Below are 23,689 nucleotides of genomic sequence, written 5' to 3' on the forward strand. Positions count from 1 at the left end.
TCTACATTCTGTCCATCAATTGTTATTTTTGCATTTGTCACCCCGAGTGGAAAGGGTATGCCCAGACGTGGGTCCCTTGCTCTCCATGCCACTGAAAATCAAGCAAGCCTGGCTGAAGACGGCTGAAATGCCAGAAACCGGTCCTAGGATGCTTGTTTCCAGTCCAGGGAGGACCTGGCTTGGCAGTTCGGTCTGGACTGTTCCCATGAGGCACAGGGTCAAGACTGATTTGCATATGGCTGGGTTCAAACTGGAACGGCATGGTGAGCAAAAAAACGATGGATTTAGGCCCAGATCTCTGTACTGGGGTGAATGTATGACATTGTTCTACATTCTGTCCATCAATTGTTATGTTTGCATTTGGGGCCCCAAGATCCAGCACTGGGATCTCTCCTGATAGCAGGTGAGTAAATTCGTTTTCGTTGATTTTTAGTGAACATTTTAAAGTTTCAAAACTCGACACTTAGAAGTATTTCCAAGTGAAACCAGTCAATGTTACCCTATGGAAGAAAAGTGAGTTATCGGCTTTTGGGTAAGTACTCGCCTGGCAGAGTTAAGGTTCTGGGCATAGACTCAGGGGTCTCCCAGGGTCAGGTAGGTACAGTTGTTACACCCTCAGCGGCACAGGGGCAGCCGGGTGCAGAGTGAGTTAGGCCCAATGTTATCCTATGGGAGGCAGGGGGCCCTTGGTTGGTGGCTGCTGGCTAGCAGGCCACGCGGCTGTGGGAGTTGGGCTCCTGGTCACTTACTCTGGGCAAGTAGATTAGGGTAGAGGTTGCACTGCCAGGGGCACTCGGGCGGCGTGGTGCAGGGAGCTTTTGATCCGTCGGGCGCTCAATGGTTTTCAATGGAGAAGCTCAGTGACGAACAAAGGCTGCAAACTCGGGGACGAAGATTCTTCAGGTGCGACCACCACTTCGAGAGGTAAGCTGGGTAGTTGGAGGATAGGTGGGCACAGGGGGCCGCCGGGTGCAGGGGTGCTTTTTGGCGTCGGGAAATCTTACCCTCTGTTGGTCGCGGTTGGAAGGGTCCCTGGTTCTGAGGCTGCAGGCATCATCAGGAGCGTCGAGGTGGGTCCTTGGGTGCTGGATTCGGGGTCACAGTCGCCGGGGGGACGTCCTCATGGTCTTTGTCCATTCCGGCACTGGCCAGGCTTGGCGGGTGCAGCGTGTGCAGGAGTCGCGGTTCCTGGCTGATGCCATGGGTCAGTTACTTGCTTTGAGCAGTACCACTGCTCGTGGGAGTCCCAGTTGGTTAGAGTCACAAGGCAGTCAGGTCCTCCGGGTTTTTTTTTGGTCGCTGACCACTGGAGACGCTGGGGTTTAGCTGGAGCAGGTTCGAGGGTCGACACGCCGGTAGGGCTGGGGCCAAACAGGCCGGTAGGGCTGGGGCCAAATCAGTTGGTGTCTCCCTCTTGTTAGCAGCTGCACGGCAGGTCTTCTTGTTTCTTGATCTTCTTGCTTGTTTCGGAATCTGGATCTCCGGAAGGAAGGTTCAGGGTGCCCCTAAATACTAAATTTAGGGGTGTTACAGGTAGGTAAAGGGCAGGGACCAATGGGTTCATTCCTTGGGGTGGGTACACCCCCTATCCTGCAACTCTCCTTTGGGAGGGGGGCAGTAGCCTAATCCTGATTGGGCAGGGCTCCCCATCTTCAAGATGGCGAGAGCCCGGAGATGTGCTTCACCTTGCCTCCCCCACCTGAGGGGTGGGGTTGGCAGAGGCTGGCACACCCCCTTTCCTTCCTTGGGATTTCCCGCAGGTCTTCCCGCCAGAGTGGGGGTCAGAACAGGTGGGGGCCAGTTGCTGAGTACATCAAGTGGCCTGGAGAAGCTCACAAAGGCAGCATGCCTTTGAAGCCTCCCTTACCCATCCTGGGGGAGGAGACCTAGCACCTCGCCCAAGATGTGCATTGTTGCAGGCCCAGGAGAGCGGATGGTTCTCTACCCAGGGGTCCAGCAACATGTCTGCTGTGTGGCAGCCTAGGAAGCCCCTCAGACAAGACGTTGATTGTAGGTTAGGTTCAGGGGGCAACTCTAAGTTGCCCTCTGTCGTGCATTGTACATTAAATCCCACACTGGCATCAGTGCGGGTTTAATGTGCTGAGAAGTTTGATACCAAACTTCTCAGTCTTCAGTGTTGCCATCATGGTGCTGTGGAGTTTGTGTTGACGACCTCCCAGCACCATATACTCTTAATGGCAGCACTGCACTTACAGTGCCCAGGAATGGACCTGGGTACTGTAGGGGCACAGGGCTCATGCACCTGTATCCACACCACTGGCATAGGGCACCCAGCTAGAGGGGTGACTGAGGTATGCCAGGGCAGTGTGTGTTGTGGGCATGGCACACAAGGATGTGTGCCATGTCGACTCTCTGTTTTGTTCTGGACCCAGACACCCAGCCTGCAAAGGCAGTGTGTGTGTCAGGGTACAGGGCCTCCAAGGGTGGCACAATAAGTGCTGCAGCCCTTAGGGGCCTTCTCTGGTCACAAGGCCCTGGGTACCTAGGGTACCATTTACCAGGGCCTGACATGTGGCCAGAGATGAAAATTGGGTTTAGGCTGTCATGCAGTTTTCGGGAAGGAACACAGGCCCTGGGTACCTGATTGGCAGGAGCCCAGGGCACACTCAGTCAAAGTACATCAGCAATTCAGCAAAAAGTGGGGGCATACCATGCAAGAAAGATGGCACTTTCTCACAACTCTCAGCTGCACTAGGGAGGCTGAGGCCCAATGTTATCCAATGGGGAATAGGGTGGCTCTGGTTGGTGGCTGCTCATGGGCAGGCCACAAGGTTGAGGGAGGAAAGCTCCTGGATTTAAGCTCAGAGCAAAAGGGGGTTCAAGTAAACACCCAAGGTGCACACACAGCGGCACTAGAGTGGCTGGGTGCAGAGTGCAGTTTTGGCGTTGGCTGTCCTATTAATTTCTCCAGTTTGAATAAACACTGCAGGCTCGGGCACGAAGATCTTCTGGAGGCAACCATCGGTTGGAGAGGTAAGTTGGGATGTCGTGGGCTGCCGTGACACCTTCGGTTGGGCCACCCAAGGCCATGGGGCATCGGGTGTCTTTTGGCATCGGGTTCTTCTGACCTGCTCCGGTCATGGTTGGGTGGATCCTCCAGAAAAGGGCAGTAGGCATCCTCGGGAGACTGGGGGGCTGCTGGGCTGCAGAACACACCTTGATTTTGCTGGAGCAGGTCGAGGTCGGGATGGGCCAGTAGGGATGGAGCCAAGTCAGTTGGGTCCTCCTCTTCTTACTTTAGCACGGCTCTTCGGTCCTCCTCCTTTTTGTTTCTTCTTGTCTGAGGAGGCAAGGTTCGGGGTTGCACCTAAATACTAAATTTAGGGGCATTTCAGGTGGATAAAGTTTGGGACCAATGGGTCCCTTACTTGGGATGGTTACAGCTCCTATTATGCCACCCTCCAGTGGAAGGGGGCATAAGCCTCACTCTGGTTGGCTGGGACCCCATCTTCAAGATGGCGGGGACTGGAAGTTGTCTTTGACTCACCTTCCCCACCTGAGGGGTGGGATTGGCAAAGGTGGGTACACCTCTCCTCCTATCTTGGTTTTCCCACCGAATCTCCCGCAAAAGTGGGGGTCAGAAGCGGTGGGTGCCAGTTGCTGGGAGCAGCAAATGGCTGGGGCATCTCACAAAAGCGGCAAACCTTTGAAGCTTCCCCTTAGTGGACCCTGCCTATCTTGGGGGAGGAGGTTTGGCACCACTACCCAGGATGTGCTTTGTTTCATGACCCCAAGAGTGGGTGGCTCTCGACCCAGGGGTCCAGATTCATGTCTGGGGTGGCAGCTGGCGAGCAGCCAGTCAGCCAAGAGACTAGAGTTAGGTCATTTTTCAAGGGGCATCTCTAAGATGTCCTCTGAGTGCATTTTTCCTTAAATCCCACACTGGCATTAGTGTGGGTTTAATGTGCTGAGAAGTTTGATACCAAACTTCCCAGTTTTCAGTAAAGCCGTTATGGAGCTGTGGAGTTCGTAATGAAAAACTCCCAGCCCATCTCCGTTTTATGGCTGTACTGTACTTATAATGCCCAAGAATAGACTTAGGCACTGTAGGGGTACAGGGCTCATGCCACTGTACCCTCACCAATGGTATAGTGCACCCTGCTAGAGTGGCGACTTACCTATACCAGAGGTAGCGGCTGTAGGTATGACACAGGTATGACACAGAGGGATGTGTGCCATGTCGACTCTTCAGTTTTCTCTGCACCAAAACACGCAGCCTGCAATGGGGGGTGTGGTGGTGGTGGCGGTGGCGTGTGCGTGTGTGTGTGTATGTGTGTATATATATATATATATATATATATATATATATATATATATATATATATATATTCACTGAAAAAACCATAGGTTACACACATGTTATAGTTAGCTGGACATTTCACTCGTACAAAACCATTGAAATTCCCCCGTTATAGTTAGTTCAGCTAACTATAACTCGCGCGCCCGCAATCCACTGCTGATGACGTCACATATTACATCACTCATGACATGGTCAGTGACATCACTCACGACATCACTGGTGACATCTCAAATGACATCACTGATGACATCATCCCTTGAGTATGTGTTTCTGAACAATTTTAATATGTTTAATATATATATAGGGAAAGGCCTGTTGAAGAATAAGTGGGTGTACAAGTGTGTAAATGGATGATTTTCAGTGGTGCGTAACTCACTCTATAAGTGAGTCATTAAATGTATCTTACTGCAGACTACTGACTAAACTGTGTAAATGTCTGTATGTGTCTGTATGTTGGTGTATAAGTGGCTGCATGGTTTTGTGAATAGCTATATGAGTGTCTATATGAGTTATTGATTGCTTGTCTGAGTATCTGTATGGGTTCCTCAGTGTTTGTGTGGGTAGGGTGTGTGTGACTCTACTCATAGATGAGTGAGTGGGTGATTCTATGGGTGCATGGTTTTAAGAGTGCATCTGTGATGGACTGTATGGTTGAGTGAGTGTATGTATGGGTGTGTTAGGGATTGAATGTATATCTCAGTGGTACATTTGTGACTAACTACATATGTGAAAGGCAGTATATATGCGTGTAAGAGTATGTAAGTGGGTAGATGTGAGAGTGTGTGATTGTGACAGTGACTGTATGGATGAGTGTGTGCTTTTATCAATGATTCTATAAGAGCGTTAGAATGTGGTACTATTTTTATGAGTAAGTGAACTTGAGTGTGTATAACCGCATAGGTGAGTAAATGAGAGTGTGATTATTTGCATGACTGACTAGGTGTGAGAGTACCTCTATGGATGATTGTTGGTGTGTGAGTGTCTATATAGGTGTATAAATGCATATGATAGTCTTGTATGGAGTGACTGTAAGTATGAGTGACTATACAGGTGAATGAGTGGAGGTGTATGTAGACCTAAGAGTTAATAAGTGGGTATGTCGTTATTGGTATTGGAGTATGTATGGTTTTGAGAATTGAACTCTGAAATTTTGAGTCGGCCCCCTTACCTCAAGCTAAACAAGCCCACCCAACCCAGCCTGATTCCACTGATATATTAACGGTGGCAGAGTGTAGTTCACAGGGGGACCCAGACACAGTTGGCCTATTTATAACAGACCTCACCAACAAAGATAGATCGAAGCAGATGCCCGGCATTATCGACACTCAGCGGGTCACTGAAAATAACATACTGGGAGGAGAAGACTTAAGGGGAGCGACCAGTGATTATCAACAATTAGCGCCCAATGCAGAACTCACACAGACCTCCATCAGTGAGGTTGTTACACGCTCCAAAAGATCCCAACTATTGACAGGGCCCCTAGATGGAGGCAGGACGCTCTTAGTAACTCGTTCAAGTAAGCCTAGCTGCAGAGGGCCAAAAAAGCCTAGTAAAGGAGTTAATACGAACTTTGAGAGCACAATATGCCCATCCTGTCAAAATACAAACGGGGTGGTGGGGATCCACGAAATTACTATAGCTTTTGGGGAAAAAATGGAACAGCTTTTACTCCAACATTTAGGCCCAGTAATGACTGCAATCTCTAATTTGGTTGGGAAAATAAGTAGGCTGGCTGACCCGGTTAGTGGACAGCCACTCGGGACTAATCCACAGAGGAGGGAGGAGGAGCCAGTAGTGGCTGATCGAGTGAATAAGGCCGCCACCAATATTGACCCCGGGCCCAGAGACCACAGGGAAACACACTTGGAACAAGTAAATACAAGTGATGGGATCCCGTGCTGTAAGGCCCAGGGTAACACGCGGATCTTTCCCAACCCCAAGGATGTTTGTCGGGGACCAAAAGATAATGCCCACAAGAATAATAGAAATGTCTGCGCCCAGAGCACCCCAGGCCTTCAGATATTGGATTTACCCCCTGCATCTAGCCCCTACTCGATCGTGCTAGTAGGTGTGCCTGGTCTCAACAAAGATAGTGAAGAAATGACCAGCACACTGATTAATAAAGCCTCGCACTGGCTACTTAGTAACACATCTGTTAGGAGATTGCAGCATAGGCATATCCTTATGGCCAGGAGGGTTGCTTGGATTGGAAACAGTGAAAAAAAAATTGCAGGCGACTGTGTTATTGTCAATTTTAGGCACCCCGAGTTAGTAAGAGATTTGCTTGACAATCGTCATGAGGAGGGAGGAAATGGGTCCTGTATTAGGATGTTACCCCTGCACTTTTTTTTACAGGAACAGAGCCCCAGAGATCGGGCAGAGAGGGCAGGGGCCTGGGATCGTCAAGAAAAGGAGGGAGGATGTCCCCAGTAACGAAATGAACAGATTTGCCCCTCTCTCTAGTATCTCTGCCCTGGATGAACAAGACTGACTGATGAAAACAGGGAGGGGGGAGATCGAGACAGAACCAGATACCCACTGCATTATTGGAGACACACACCCATTAGGGGCACATGACCTGGAACTAGGGGCACTGGATTTGGATTTAGTAGCCGGTACCGTAGCAGAGCCGGAGAGGGAAGTAGAAAACATGACACCAACAGTAAATTGCTTAAATACGTGCCCTCCCCCAAGAAAGTCGCCTGGAGCGATTAGGGGCCCAGACTTAAACTACAAAGAACTGAGGCTGATTTCCTGGAACATTGCAGGGCTTGCAGCCAAGACTCAAAATTTAGATTGGCTAGATTTCATCAATAAATACCATGTCATTTGCCTCCAGGAAACATGGGAAACAAGCTGTAATGTGTCATTTCTCGAAGGTTTTAAACTGTTCTTTGTTCCGGCCAGGAAATCATCTATGGGCCGTGCCAAGGGTGGATTAATTATGTATGTGGCACTGGCATTGCAAGGGAGGTGGGTAGACCTAGGGTGGGATTCATGCTGTCTCCAGGGTGTAAGATATACAACAAAGGGCTCAAAGCTCATTTTTATAAATTTATATAATGCGTGACAATCGCTGTTAAATTTGGCTGAGCTGGAGGAGAGACTGGTTAGCTTACATGATACAAGGGATGCAGGCACCCAGTTAATTCTTATGGGGGACTTTAATTGCCATCAGTGCCCCTACCTGAAATGGGAAAGTGGCAATTGGGATGCCTGTCCCTCTATCAAGGGATGGCACCCGGAGCACTCCAGAGAGGGCCTGGCACTGAGTAGAATTCTGAGCAAGTTTGCTTTAACCCACACGATGGATATGATTGGGTGTGGGATGCCTAACAAAATAACTCCTTCCTTTAAGAGAAGGGGAAATGACTCAATTATTGATTACATCTTTATATCCAACGTCTTAGAAAGTAGGGTAGGTCACTTTAAGATAGTGCCTAGTGTGTTTAGCGACCACAACCCCCTGGCACTGTCACTGGTGGACATGATCTGCACTAAAGCGGCTAAAAAGACTACTGTGGGCAAATATAAGGCAAAGGATCAGGGGAGGAGAATTAAATGGAGCAACATTGACGGCAATGAACTCCATAGAGCTCTCCTCGCAAATGCGGATAACCACACTTGGAGGTGCTTAGATCTTAATGTAGAGGGGACGGACCTGATTGCAGCATTTGAGGGTACTGCTCAGCACATAGATAGCCTTTAAGAAGCAAACCAAAGACGCAGGCAGATTTTTGCCCTAGATGGTTCGATAAGAACTGTTCAAGGGCTCATAGGGACTTGAAGATGGCACTAACAACAGTCCCAAAGGACAGTGGAAAGATCGCTGCCTGTAGGAGTCGTTATAAAAAAGCGACCAAGTTGCGAAAAACCACCTTACAAATTGAGGCTTGGGAATCTCTAAGAGAGGCTGCAGAGCTTAGAGAAATGAGCAGTTTCTGGAGGGTAATAAATGCCCCGTGTTTCCAACCCCCAAATAAACCTCAAGTGGCGTCTCATATTCTCCCAGAGGCGTGGGTGGCTCACTTCACTAGTCTATATAATCGGGGGGAATTTGAAGTGCAATCAACTCCAGTCACAGGACTTGCTACCTGCGCCTGGACACCCATCATGGTAGCCGAGGTCAAAATGGGCATAGATGGCCTGGTAATGAGAAAGGCGCCAGGGCCTGATGGGATACCTCCCGATCTATTTAAAAGCCAGGCAGACCTTTGGGCCCCCATACTAACCAGGGTGTTCAACACAGCTATCGAAGTAGGTATGCCCAGATCCTGGTCCACGGCCGTCATTGTACCTATATTCAAGAAGGGCAACAGAAATGAACCACAATGTTATCGCCCAATATCCCTTATAGATGTTACGGCGAAAGTTTTGGGGAGAGTCATCTTAAACCGCTTAATGGTCTGGGCCGATGAAAATAACATCATCACGGATGTTCAGTATGGTTTCCGAAATGGACGTTCCACAACTGACCAATGCCTCAACCTTTATCACCTGGTGGCAAAGTACACTGTGGCCAGGGAAGGTACAGTTCATTTGGCATTTATGGACCTCTCAGCAGCATTTGACTGTGTGAACAGAAGAAAGCTGTGGGAAATTTTGAGAGCCATGGGCGTGGATCCAGGATTGATCCACGTTTTACGAATGCTTCATCAAAACACTACGGCACAGGTCAGATTTACGGACGAGGGAGACGTCACAGAGGATTTTCAACGTCGTGGTGGGGTGAGACAAGGATGCATTCTTGCGCCTTTCCTGTTCACGCTTTATATCAATGGGCTCAATACGGCGCTTGGAGCCCTGGAGGCAGACTGTCCCTGCATTGGGAGGAGAAGTATACCCGTCCTCCTATATGCAGACGACGCGGTCCTCTTGGCGCTTACAGGAAGGAGTTTGCAGACCCTCATTAGCGGTTTTGTCAGCTTTATGGCAGACATTGACCTAATATCTAACCTCTCAAAGTCATACATCATGGAAGTGGGTAAAACCCCACCCAAGAACTGCGTCTTCACTATTGGAACACACAAACTTGAGAAGGTAAAATTCTTCAACTACCTGGGGATCCTATTTGATAAAGACCTTAATTTTAAATCCCTCGTAAGACACAAATGTAGCCAACACCCTAGTGCGGTGGGGTCAATTATGAATTATGCACGCAGACTTGGACGTTGGTCACCCAATGAAATAGCGCATTTATATAGTTCTGTCTGTTGTGCTAAAACCCTTTATGGAAGTGAAGTGTGGGGCTTTACAGATGGGGAAAAAATTCAATTGGAGGAAAACAAGTTTTTAAGGAGACTCCTGCAAGTGCCTCAAAGCACCCCTTCTTTTATAGTCCATGAGGAGCTGGGTATCTCCTACCTTAGTGAGAGGGCTTGTCTTAAACCTATTATTTGTTGGATTAAAATCTGGACAAACCCAGAGGCAAGTCTAAGTAGACAAATCTTGGAGGACTGCATGAGGGGGGACAAGGGGTTGCAAATACCCTGGCTCAAACACGTAAGGGACGCACTAAATAGATTGGGTTATCTCAATTTCTTCAATGATCCCTCTACATTAGTCAATAGAGACAAGGGTGTCATAAAGGCAGATTTCCAGCCAGGATGAGAGAGGAAAGGGTAGGGCGGAAAAGTACCGTAAGACAATACCAGCTCACAAAATCTTGTCTGGGCATGGAATTCTACTTGTCCAATATACCCAATAGACAGGACAGATTCCTGATGACTAGATTCAGGTTAAATCTTTTGCACCATATCCTGTCAGTCCCAGCTGGTTTTGCAAGCGATGTAAGTACAAAAGAGTGTTGCGGCTGCGATCTAAGATCTCCGCAAGATACCCTTCATTTCGTCCTAATCTGCCCTTTTTATGCTTACCCAAGGTCCCGGTTCTTAAAAACCATTCTAAGACGCTCTAAAAGTAGACAGGCTAAAGCGGCCCTTTTGTTTCTTAAACTCTCCGCTGACCCCTTTGTTTTATTCAGCACTGTACACTTTCTGCGATTGGCTGTTAAACTAAGAAACACTAGAGGAGAGGATTAACTGTGAGGGTGGCTCCCAAGATCACAGGACCTAAAAGTCTGTACCCAGATTCAGTCTGTATTAATTACTGTGAGAAAGTTGTATATAATGGATTATAGTATTTGATTGTCCCGTTTTTAACCATCATGTATTTCGGGGTTTTATCATTATTGATTTTATGTGTATTGTGTATAATGATTTAAGCTTTTAACAAAAGTAAGATTGTTGTATGATGTGCATCTTTTATGGATATTTTTAATACCCGAATAAAGATTATTTGATTGATTGATTGATTGATTGATTGAGTCGGTGTATCAAAAGTTATATTAGGGTGTGAGAAGATGTGGTAATTTATCACATGGATGACGTCATCAGTGATGTCATTAGTGATGTCATTTGAGATGTCATCAGTGATGTCATGAGTGATGTCACTGACCATGTCATGAGTGATGTAATATGTGACGTCATCAGCAGTGGATTGCGGGCGCGCGAGTTATAGTTAGCTGAACTAACTATAATGGGGGAATTTCAATGGTTTTGTACGAGTGAAATGTCCAGCTAACTATAACATGTGTGTAACCTATGGTTTTTTCAGTGAATTTGCAAGGTTTTTTAAATGCTAATTCCTAACTATAACGTGTGTGAAACCTATGGTTTTTTCAGTGAATTTGCAAGGTTTTTTAAATGCTAATTCCTAACTATAACGTGTGTGAAACCTATGGTTTTTTCAGTGAATTTGCAAGGTTTTTCAAATGCTAATTCCTAACTATAACGTGTGTGAAACCTATGGTTTTTTCAGTGAATTTGCAAGGTTTTTTAAATGCTAATTCTTAACTATAACGTGTGTGAAACCTATGGTCTTTTAAGTGAATTTGCAAGGTTTTTTAAATGCTAATTTATGAATGTATTATTATATTTTTTAAATATTTAATTTACAATAAGCTACCTATGTATATAGTTATAGATTGACTGTATCCTGTAATATGGAATGGCTCAGCTCTTGTTTTTTTTAAATTTGGATAAAGTTGAACAGCATAGTTAATATCTTCTATAAACTTATAACCACTTTAAAATTTTTTTTTTTTTTTAAGGGTTTTTGACCGTGCACGCACGATGCGCGCACTGTGCGCGCATGCGTACGTGCTCCGTGTGCTCATGCGTACGTGCGCCACGTCCGCATGCGTACGTCGTGCGTGCTCCGTACGCACGTGCTCCGTACGCGCATGCGCGCGAGCTCCTTACGCACTCCCTGTGTTAACGCAGTAGTAGCAGTGTAGTGAAGACAGGGTTCTGCTTCCACACATTGCTATGTTAGCATAAGTGTTTTAGAAGTTTAAACGCCATCTTGCCAATTTGCCGCTTTTGCACACAACACTACAATAACAGTTACCTGTAGCAAATATCATTGTCTAGTAACAAAATGGAGGAAGTGTGAGGGTTGATGAGGAACCTGAAATTAGACAAAGTATCCACCAGAAAGATTGTTACCAAAGGTAAGTAGCTTTTTCTTCTCATGGGTACCTCTGACAGCAGAGTCCTCAAACTTTGAATAGATACTAAAGCAGTACCTTCCAAGGAGGTAGGTCTGTGATCTAGTTCAGAACAAAAAGTCCTGCAGCACTGAGTGGGCAAAATGCCCCCCTTGACGGTCCTGACTGTCTGAGTAGTAGTACTTTGTGACGTTTGTACCGAAGACCATGTGGCTACTTCACAGATGTCCAGGACAGGCACTCCCTGTGTTAACGCAGTAGTAGCAGTGTAGTGAAGACAGGGTTCTGCTTCTACACATTGCTATGTTAGCATAAGTGTTTTAGAAGTTTAAACGCCACCTTGCCAATTTGCCGCTTTTGCACACAACACTACAATAACAGTTACCTGTAGTGTTGTGTGCAAAAGCGGCACATTGACAAGATGGTGTTTAAACTTCTAAAACGCTTATGCTAACATAGCAATGTGTGCAAGCAGAACCCTGTCTTCACTACAGCAGCTTTAACCTTAGTGGAATGACCCAGCAAGCCTTCTGGGGGTTTCCTTTTTGCCATTGTGTGGCAAATCTTAATGCAGAGAACAATCCACCTGGAAAGCGTCAATATTTGCACTTCTTTACCCTTGTTTGCTCTGGGAAAACCTACAAAAAGCTGATCTTCCGCTTAGTTGTACCTTAGTAAGATCGATATAGAAACCTTTTGGGGACCTAACCGATGGAGTCTCTTTTCATCCTTAGAGGGATGAGGTGGACTGAAGAATACTGATTGTCTGACCAACATGAAAAGGTGTGACCACTTTCGGAAGAAAGGAAACTCGGGTCCTCAGAATCAACTTATCAAGGAATACAGTGGTGTAAGATGGAATTATACAGAAAATCTTAAATTCACTCACAAATTTAGCCGATATTATGGTGGTAAGAAAGACTGTCCCTAAGGCAGACGTTTCAAGGCGCTTACAGGAAGGAGTTTGCAGACCCTCATTAGCGGTTTTGTCAGCTTTATGGCAGACATTGACCTAATATCTAACCTCTCAAAGTCATACATCATGGAAGTGGGTAAAACCCCACCCAAGAACTGCGTCTTCACTATTGGAACACACAAACTTGAGAAGGTAAAATTCTTCAACTACCTGGGGATCCTATTTGATAAAGACCTTAATTTTAAATCCCTCGTAAGACACAAATGTAGCCAACACCCTAGTGCGGTGGGGTCAATTATGAATTATGCACGCAGACTTGGACGTTGGTCACCCAATGAAATAGCGCATTTATATAGTTCTGTCTGTTGTGCTAAAACCCTTTATGGAAGTGAAGTGTGGGGCTTTATAGATGGGGAAAAAATTCAATTGGAGGAAAACAAGTTTTTAAGGAGACTCCTGCAAGTGCCTCAAAGCACCCCTTCTTTTATAGTCCATGAGGAGCTGGGTATCTCCTACCTTAGTGAGAGGGCTTGTCTTAAACCTATTATTTGTTGGATTAAAATCTGGACAAACCCAGAGGCAAGTCTAAGTAGACAAATCTTGGAGGACTGCATGAGGGGGGACAAGGGGTTGCAAATACCCTGGCTCAAACACGTAAGGGACGCACTAAATAGATTGGGTTATCTCAATTTCTTCAATGATCCCTCTACACTAGTCAATAGAGACAAGGGTGTCATAAAGGCAGATTTCCAACGGTATTCAGCCAGGATGAGAGAGGAAAGGGAAGGGCGGAAAAGTACCGTAAGACAATACCAGCTCACAAAATCTTGTCTGGGCATGGAATTCTACTTGTCCAATATACACAATAGACAGGACAGATTCCTGATGACTAGATTCAGGTTAAATCTTTTGCACCATATCCTGTCAGTCCCAGCTGGTTTTGCAAGCGATGTAAGTACAAAAGAGTGTTGCGGCTGCGATCTAAGATCTCCGCAAGATACCCTTCATTTCGTCCTAATCTGCCCTTTTTATGCTTACCCAAGGTCCCGGTTCTTAAAAACCATTCTAAGACGCTCTAAAATTAGACAGGCTAAAGCGGCCCTTTTGTTTCTTAAACTCTCCGCTGACCCCTTTGTTTTACTCAGCACTGTACACTTTCTGCGATTGGCTGTTAAACTAAGAAACACTAGAGGAGAGGATTAACTGTGAGGGTAGCTCCCAAGATCACAGGATCTAAAAGTCTGTACCCAGATTCAGTCTGTATTAATTACTGTGAGAAAGTTGTATATAATGGATTATAGTATTTGATTGTCCCGTTTTTAACCATCATGTATTTTGGGGTTTTATCATTATTGATTTTATGTGTATTGTGTATAATGATTTAAGCTTTTAACAAAAGTAAGATTGTTGTATGATGTGCATCTTTTATGGATATTTTTAATACCCGAATAAAGATTATTTGATTGATTGATTGATTGATTGATTGATTGAGTCGGTGTATCAAAAGTTATATTAGGGTGTGAGAAGATGTGGTAATTTATCACATGGATGACGTCATCAGTGATGTCATTAGTGATGTCATTTGAGATGTCATCAGTGATGTCATGAGTGATGTCACTGACCATGTCATGAGTGATGTAATATGTGACGTCATCAGCAGTGGATTGCGGGCGCGCGAGTTATAGTTAGCTGAACTAACTATAACGGGAGAATTTCAATGGTTTTGTACGAGTGAAATGTCCAGCTAACTATAACGTGTGTAACCTATGGTTTTTTCAGTGAATTTGCAAGGTTTTTTAAATGCTAATTCCTAACTATAACGTGTGTGAAACCTATGGTTTTTTCAGTGAATTTGCAAGGTTTTTTAAATGCTAATTCCTAACTATAACGTGTGTGAAACCTATGGTTTTTTCAGTGAATTTGCAAGGTTTTTCAAATGCTAATTCCTAACTATAACGTGTGTGAAACCTATGGTTTTTTCAGTGAATTTGCAAGGTTTTTTAAATGCTAATTCTTAACTATAACGTGTGTGAAACCTATGGTCTTTTAAGTGAATTTGCAAGGTTTTTTAAATGCTAATTTATGAATGTATTATTATATTTTTTAAATATTTAATTTACAATAAGCTACCTATGTATATAGTTATAGATTGACTGTATCCTGTAATATGGAATGGCTCAGCTCTTGTTTTTTTTAAATTTGGATAAAGTTGAACAGCATAGTTAATATCTTCTATAAACTTATAAACACTTTAAAATTATTTTTTTTTTTTAAGGGTTTTTGACCGTGCGCGCACGATGCGCGCACTGTGCGCGCATGCGTACGTGCTCCGTGTGCTCATGCGTACGTGCGCCACGTGCGCATGCGTACGTCGTGCGTGCTCCGTACGCACGTGCTCCGTACGCGCATGCGCGCGAGCTCCTTACGCACTCCCTGTGTTAACGCAGTAGTAGCAGTGTAGTGAAGACAGGGTTCTGCTTCCACACATTGCTATGTTAGCATAAGTGTTTTAGAAGTTTAAACGCCATCTTGCCAATTTGCCGCTTTTGCACACAACACTACAATAACAGTTACCTGTAGCAAAGATCATTGTCTAGTAACAAAATGGAGGAAGTGTGAGGGTTGATGAGGAACCTGAAATTAGACAGAGTATCCACCAGAAAGATTGTTACCAAAGGTAAGTAGCTTTTTCTTCTCATGGGTACCTCTGACAGCAGAGTCCTCAAACTTTGAATAGATACTAAAGCAGTACCTTCCAAGGAGGTAGGTCTGTGATCTAGTTCAGAACAAAAAGTCCTGCAGCACTGAGTGGGCAAAATGCCCCCCTTGACGGTCCTGACTGTCTGAGTAGTAGTACTTTGTGACGTTTGTACCGAAGACCATGTGGCTACTTCACAGATGTCCAGGACAGGCACTCCCTGTGTTAACGCAGTAGTAGCAGTGTAGTGAAGACAGGGTTCTGCTTCTACACATTGCTATGTTAGCATAAGTGTTTTAGAAGTTTAAACGCCATCTTGCCAATTTGCCGCTTTTGCACACAACACTACAATAACAGTTACCTGTAGTGTTGTGTGCAAAAGCGGCACATTGACAAGATGGTGTTTAAACTTCTAAAACGCTTATGCTAACAAGAATACTGATTGTCTGACCAACATGAAAAGGTGTGACCACTTTCGGAAGAAAGGAAACTCGGGTCCTCAGAATCAACTTATCAAGGAATACAGTGGTGTAAAATGGAATTATACAGAAAATCTTAAATTCACTCACAAATTTAGCCGATATTATGGTGGTAAGAAAGACTGTCCCTAAGGCAGACGTTTCAAGGCGCTTACAGGAAGGAGTTTGCAGACCCTCATTAGCGGTTTTGTCAGCTTTATGGCAGACATTGACCTAATATCTAACCTCTCAAAGTCATACATCATGGAAGTGGGTAAAACCCCACCAAAGAACTGCGTCTTCACTATTGGAACACACAAACTTGAGAAGGTAAAATTCTTCAACTACCTGGGGATCCTATTTGATAAAGACCTTAATTTTAAATCCCTCGTAAGACACAAATGTAGCCAACACCCTAGTGCGGTGGGGTCAATTATGAATTATGCACGCAGACTTGGACGTTGGTCACCCAATGAAATAGCGCATTTATATAGTTCTGTCTGTTGTGCTAAAACCCTTTATGGAAGTGAAGTGTGGGGCTTTACAGATGGGGAAAAAATTCAATTGGAGGAAAACAAGTTTTTAAGGAGACTCCTGCAAGTGCCTCAAAGCACCCCTTCTTTTATAGTCCATGAGGAGCTGGGTATCTCCTACCTTAGTTTGAGGGCTTGTCTTAAACCTATTATTTGTTGGATTAAAATCTGGACAAACCCAGAGGCAAGTCTAAGTAGACAAATCTTGGAGGACTGCATGAGGGGGGACAAGGGGTTGCAAATACCCTGGCTCAAACACGTAAGGGACGCACTAAATAGATTGGATTATCTCAATTTCTTCAATGATCCCTCTACATTAGTCAATAGAGACAAGGGTGTCATAAAGGCAGATTTCCAACGGTATTCAGCCAGGATGAGAGAGGAAAGGGAAGGGCGGAAAAGTACCGTAAGACAATACCAGCTCACAAAATCTTGTCTGGGCATGGAATTCTACTTGTCCAATATACACAATAGACAGGACAGATTCCTGATGACTAGATTCAGGTTAAATCTTTTGCACCATATCCTGTCAGTCCCAGCTGGTTTTGCAAGCGATGTAAGTACAAAAGAGTGTTGCGGCTGCGATCTAAGATCTCCGCAAGATACCCTTCATTTCGTCCTAATCTGCCCTTTTTATGCTTACCCAAGGTCCCGGTTCTTAAAAACCATTCTAAGACGCTCTAAAATTAGACAGGCTAAAGCGGCCCTTTTGTTTCCTAAACTCTCCGCTGACCCCTTTGTTTTATTCAGCACTGTACACTTTCTGCGATTGGCTGTTAAACTAAGAAACACTAGAGGAGAGGATTAACTGTGAGGGTGGCTCCCAAGATCACAGGACCTAAAAGTCTGTACCCAGATTCAGTCTGTATTAATTACTGTGAGAAAGTTGTATATAATGGATTATAGTATTTGATTGTCCCGTTTTTAACCATCATGTATTTCGGGGTTTTATCATTATTGATTTTATGTGTATTGTGTATAATGATTTAAGCTTTTAACAAAAGTAAGATTGTTGTATGATGTGCATCTTTTATGGATATTTTTAATACCCGAATAAAGATTATTTGATTGATTGATTGATTGATTGATTGAGTCGGTGTATCAAAAGTTATATTAGGGTGTGAGAAGATGTGGTAATTTATCACATGGATGACGTCATCAGTGATGTCATTAGTGATGTCATTTGAGATGTCATCAGTGATGTCATGAGTGATGTCACTGACCATGTCATGAGTGATGTAATATGTGACGTCATCAGCAGTGGATTGCGGGCGCGCGAGTTATAGTTAGCTGAACTAACTATAACGGGGGAATTTCAATGGTTTTGTACAAGTGAAATGTCCAGCTAACTATAACATGTGTGTAACCTATGGTTTTTTCAGTGAATTTGCAAGGTTTTTTAAATGCTAATTCCTAACTATAACGTGTGTAAAACCTATGGTTTTTTCAGTGAATTTGCAAGGTTTTTTAAATGCTAATTCCTAACTATAACGTGTGTGAAACCTATGGTTTTTTCAGTGAATTTGCAAGGTTTTTCAAATGCTAATTCCTAACTATAACGTGTGTGAAACCTATGGTTTTTTCAGTGAATTTGCAAGGTTTTTTAAATGCTAATTCTTAACTATAACGTGTGTGAAACCTATGGTCTTTTAAGTGAATTTGCAAGGTTTTTTAAATGCTAATTTATGAATGTATTATTATATTTTTTAAATATTTAATTTACAATAAGCTACCTATGTATATAGTTATAGATTGACTGTATCCTGTAATATGGAATGGCTCAGCTCTTGTTTTTTTAAAATTTGGATAAAGTTGAACAGCATAGTTAATATCTTCTATAAACTTATAAACACTTTAAAATTATTATTTTTTTTAAGGGTTTTTGACCGTGCGCGCACGATGCGCGCACTGTGCACGCATGCGTACGTGCTCCGTGTGCTCATGCGTACGTGCGCCAGGTGCGCATGCATACGTCGTGCGTGCTCCGTACGCACGTGCTCCGTACGCGCATGCGCGCGAGCTCCTTACGCACTCCCTGTGTTAACGCAGTAGTAGCAGTGTAGTGAAGACAGGGTTCTGCTTCCACACATTGCTATGTTAGCATAAGTGTTTTAGAAGTTTAAACGCCATCTTGCCAATTTGCCGCTTTTGCACACAACACTACAATAACAGTTACCTGTAGCAAAGATCATTGTCTAGTAACAAAATGGAGGAAGTGTGAGGGTTGATGAGGAACCTGAAATTAGACAGAGTATCCACCAGAAAGATTGTTACCAAAGGTAAGTAGCTTTTTCTTCTCATGGGTACCTCTGACAGCAGAGTCCTCAAACTTTGAATAGATACTAAAGCAGTACCTTCCAAGGAGGTAGGTCTGTGATCTAGTTCAGAACAAAAAGTCCTGCAGCACTGAGTGGGCAAAATGCCCCCCTTGACGGTCCTGACTGTCTGAGTAGTAGTACTTTGTGACGTTTGTACCGAAGACCATGTGGCTACTTCACAGATGTCCAGGACAGGCACTCCCTGTGTTAACGCAGTAGTAGCAGTGTAGTGAAGACAGGGTTCTGCTTCTACACATTGCTATGTTAGCATAAGTGTTTTAGAAGTTTAAACGCCATCTTGCCAATTTGCCGCTTTTGCACACAACACTACAATAACAGTTACCTGTAGTGTTGTGTGCAAAAGCGGCACATTGACAAGATGGTGTTTAAACTTCTAAAACGCTTATGCTAACATAGCAATGTGTGCAAGCAGAACCCTGTCTTCACTACAGCAGCTTTAACCTTAGTGGAATGACCCAGCAAGCCTTCTGGGGGTTTCCTTTTTGCCATTGTGTGGCAAATCTTAATGCAGAGAACAATCCACCTGGAAAGCGTCAATATTTGCACTTCTTTACCCTTGTTTGCTCTGGGAAAACCTACAAAAAGCTGATCTTCCGCTTAGTTGTACCTTAGTAAGATCGATATAGAAACCTTTTGGGGACCTAACCGATGGAGTCTCTTTTCATCCTTAGAGGGATGAGGTGGACTGAAGAATACTGATTGTCTGACCAACATGAAAAGGTGTGACCACTTTCGGAAGAAAGGAAACTCGGGTCCTCAGAATCAACTTATCAAGGAATACAGTGGTGTAAGATGGAATTATACAGAAAATCTTAAATTCACCCACAAATTTAGCCGATATTATGGTGGTAAGAAAGACTGTCCCTAAGGCAGACGTTTCAAGGTACAGCTGTGCAGCGGTTTAAAAGGGGTTCACATCAAGAATGTGATGACTAGGTTCAAGTTCCCCTGGGGCATCACAAAGGGTTCAGGCAGAAACAAATATTGCAGATCTCATCACAACTGGTGATTTAAATGAAGAAAGGCTGATCAAACAACCGAAATAAAGCTGAAAGAATCGATAAGTCGCACTAAACTTTGCCAACACAAGTACTTGCTGGGCTAGGGAAAGAACAAACAGCAACATTTCACACAACTTTGCCTGTAAACGGTCAATTTGTTGGGTGCTGCACCAATCCACAAATGTTTTCCAATGGCTGGTGTACAACGATTTAGTGGAAGGACGCCTCACTGCCAAGATGATCTCAATGATATCTGGGTGCAAGTCGACGGAGGACAACTATCGCTGCTCAATTTCCAACCATGGACATATAAAGTGTGCAGGGCCGGGTGAAACATCCTGCGACTGCGAAAAAGGTTCTCCAGAAGCGGCAGCTTCATCGTAGGACAGAAGCTCAGTAGCTCATGGCACCACACTCTTGTGGCCCAATCCGGTGCCAATAGAATGACCTGGGCCTGTTCGTTCCAGATCTTCTACAGAACAGGGGACAGGCGAGGCAGTGATCAGAAGGCATACAGAAGTCGTGAGCTACACTCTAGCAGGAAGGTGTCTCAGAGAGAGCTGCTTTGAAAACTCTAGCCCGCAGAAGTGTTGACACTGCATGTTTTTGGTGGGGGCAAAAGGTCTGAGCCAAGGTTCTCCCCATTGCTGGAAGACAACATGTGCCACCTCCAGATGTAACTGCGATTAGTGACCTGCTAGGCACCTGCACTGGATTGGCAGTTAGGCTGGACTGTTCCAATTGGTGCAGGGTCAAGACTGATTTGCATATAGCTGGGTCCCAACTGAGGTGACGTGGTGCGCAAAATAAAGATGGATTGGGATTCGGCTTGAGTAATTACCAGTGGCTGAGATTAATTCAAACATTCCATCCATCGCTTTTGTGTGTACTTTGGCATGGTACATGTTAGGCAATCAGTTGTATCCAGTCCTGAACAAATTAGACATTTTGCCACATTGCCGCCCTCAGATATAGCCTGCGGCAGAGATGCCCGATGATAGTGTGGGACATCGGGTAAATCTGAGCCACCGCATTGCGGTCGAAAGAAGCACTAACCGTGGATGCTTTGATGTGTTCTAGAGAGCCTTGCCATTTTGGCCATTTCACTGATGTGTCCATTGCTGGATAATTATTTTTAATGAGGCGCCTTTTCTTAAAAAAATGTATTTAAAAAAGTTTTAAGAAAAAATCTGATTCACCGTATCCCAAAGGACGGGTAAAAAAGCCATGGAGATAGCTGGAATTGTTTGATCATAGAGAAGGCTGGGGGGGGGGGGGGGGGGGGGAATTTTTTTTGCCAAAAGTCTCTATTTGATTGGACTCACAGTCAAAAGGAGTGGCCGGGAAAGCTTTCAGACTGAACCTGCAGGTGAATCCTTGAGCCTCTAGATTTTTTTGGAGTGGGATGTTGAGTTAGGAAGGCAGGGATGCCTCATGTGGGGTGTTTTCAGGTATGACCAATCAACCACAGATCTCATATTCAATCTTCATTGCGTTCTCTATCAAGAAATAGAAGCCCATGTTCCCGGCCATCTTACTTATTCACAAGCATTCCACCTGGTCAAGAGGCAATTAACCTGGCTTACCGTGCATGTGCCTGCCACCATCCTGTTTACAAATACTCATCAGTCTCACCTAGAATCTAAAGCACAAGTTAGAGCGGGCAGAAACTGTACAAGAAAAAGAATCATAGAAGGATGCATAATGGCCCCCCTATTAATCAACCTCTATACATACGGCATGTACAACATAATATTGTCAGCCTCTTCAGTTGCTTTGAGAACCAACAAGACAATGATCTTTGCTACTGTATATTGATGATTTAATGAAAGCAACATGCTCTGCAATCCCAGCTCAATGTAATGCAAAACAGCTGTGCCCAAAACTTCTAAATATAAATCCATCAAAATCAGAAGTCATGACCTGGGCCTCAAGAACAAAGAGGATGCTATGTAACCAATTAACACTACAAAATCAGAAGAAAAGGAAAACAACCACATCCCAGTTTCTTAGTGTGTTCTTGTCTCATTCACCATCTTGGAGAAACCATCTTGATGATGCCTTAACCAGGGCACATGGAGCTGCAAATGGGACTGTGCAGTTTGCAAAACCACAAGACAAAGTGGAGTCTAGAAATCTTTAAACTGTGATACATGCAAAAGTAGGAGGAATTTAAGTGTATGGCGCAGAGACCTGGTTGCTTCCACCGATTTGACATGCCTAGGTCGCATTGAGAGAAGATTGTGGAAAAAAGTCCTAGGCCTTACTCAATAATAAACTAATGTTCTACTTGAAATAGATTAAGGGTGTGCATCCACCAAAGATAGAGCTCCAAGCGCCTCACATTCCTACAAGACTTTTAGACGATTAAGCTTGATCAATCAACTCCTCAGCGGAGACTGAAATGTCCGCAATCTTTGCACAGTGGCTCACTATTTCTTCACAGTGCCTCCTCCATTATAAATATGAAAACTTTGCTTGTGTCCATGTGGAACTTTTATTAATTGATGCCACTTTTGTATGAATGGACTTTGAATACAATAATTACATGGGAGCCATCAGTGAGTATGATTGTTCTGACCATGTGTACATCTACTCTACCAGTGATTCTAATGGAGTACTGAAAACCTTGTGATGAAAATAAATTCCTCACATTAGCTACTGATCTGTACAGAGTGCGCCTATTCATTTTTACATTGATATATTATCTATTGATGATCATTCAAGTTGAGTAGGTTGGATTCATACAATACCAATCCTACTTTGTTCATTTATACATTTTGTTTCCTCAGCTATTCCTTCTGGAGTCCCTTTAGCACTTACAGTATTTGTATGTGTAGCATAGTTTCTTGGCAATTCCACACTGATGGCACAGAAGAGAATCTAGCTGCTTTAATGCAACTGGACATCCCAGAGGGAGGTGGGCTTGCCCTAGCCACACCTACAAGTACGCAGCGAAGGGTCTGTCAGCCCTTATCACATCCAGAGGTGCTAGGAGTTCACACTCAGCGATCACAGGGAATCTGGACTGAAACATACATGAAGTGTACAGAGGAAGGGTCTCACTTTCCTGTTCACAATGAAATAGTGTCAGGGACAATCTGCCTTCATTAACTAAGCCAAGAATGCCCTGGGACCCCCCCAGACTGGATGAGCCAGATATCTCCCCTTCCCCGTAACTCCAACGACAAAAGCATATTGTGTTCTGATAACCCCTTGTGTGTGCCATTACATATGTTGTACCTATGTGAATCTATGCCTTGTTGTCGAAGTTTTTATAATAAAAAGAGTTTAAAAAAAAAAAAGAATGCCCTGGGAAATAGTGCACTTACGTCTTCCTTTTTAACAATGCTTTTCTTTCATCAGTGGTGCTGTTCCAGGGATAAAACCCCAGCAGAAACTTCCAGACTTCCTTTCGGATACCGGCACTAAGGCCCTGAGAAAAAGAAAAAATATATATTTAATCAATGTTGCCACTCAACTAAGTAGTTAATCCTAAAGAAGCACATTAGTGAACTGCAATAGCACCTATACTCTGAACCTAAATAATACATGTATGTTCCAAAGCAGCTAGGCTCAACCCTCGAGCAGCTTGTTATCCACTAGCCACAGATACTTCCGGCTAAGCACAGTCCTAAACAGCTACCTAAAGTTTCTGAGCAGCAAAATCCCTGTACAGCATATTTACTGTGCAGTGACACAGGCCCAGAAGCGCACTTGCCCACCCTCTGAGTTCGTAAACATCTACACTCACCACATGAGCAACACTACCCCCAGGCAACTATACTTGAAATCTGAGTGACAGCTGCAACAGGACCAGGCCACAACCCTATGTTCAGATCTAGAGACATAGACTTAAACTTGAAAACAGATTTATTCTGAATACAAATCATAGTATCCTACATGAAATACA

At 44.3% G+C, this 23,689-nt stretch overlaps 1 protein-coding gene across 2 annotated transcripts in view; it reads right to left on the reverse strand.

Annotated features, from left to right (window-relative positions):
• The window catches only part of TBC1D17 (TBC1 domain family member 17), a 556,250-nt gene that overhangs the window by 252,081 nt on the left and 280,480 nt on the right, over positions 1 to 23,689 (reverse strand). For both annotated transcript variants that reach the window (XM_085616191.1, XM_085616192.1), the window contains exon 9: positions 23,109 to 23,212. In XM_085616191.1, coding sequence (XP_085472317.1) covers positions 23,109 to 23,212 — 104 coding nt within the window. The remainder of the gene's footprint in view (positions 1 to 23,108; positions 23,213 to 23,689) is intronic.

The sequence above is a fragment of the Triturus cristatus genome, chromosome 7 (genome assembly GCF_964204655.1).
Source record: "Triturus cristatus chromosome 7, aTriCri1.1, whole genome shotgun sequence".
NCBI classification, from domain to species: Eukaryota; Metazoa; Chordata; class Amphibia; order Caudata; family Salamandridae; genus Triturus; species Triturus cristatus.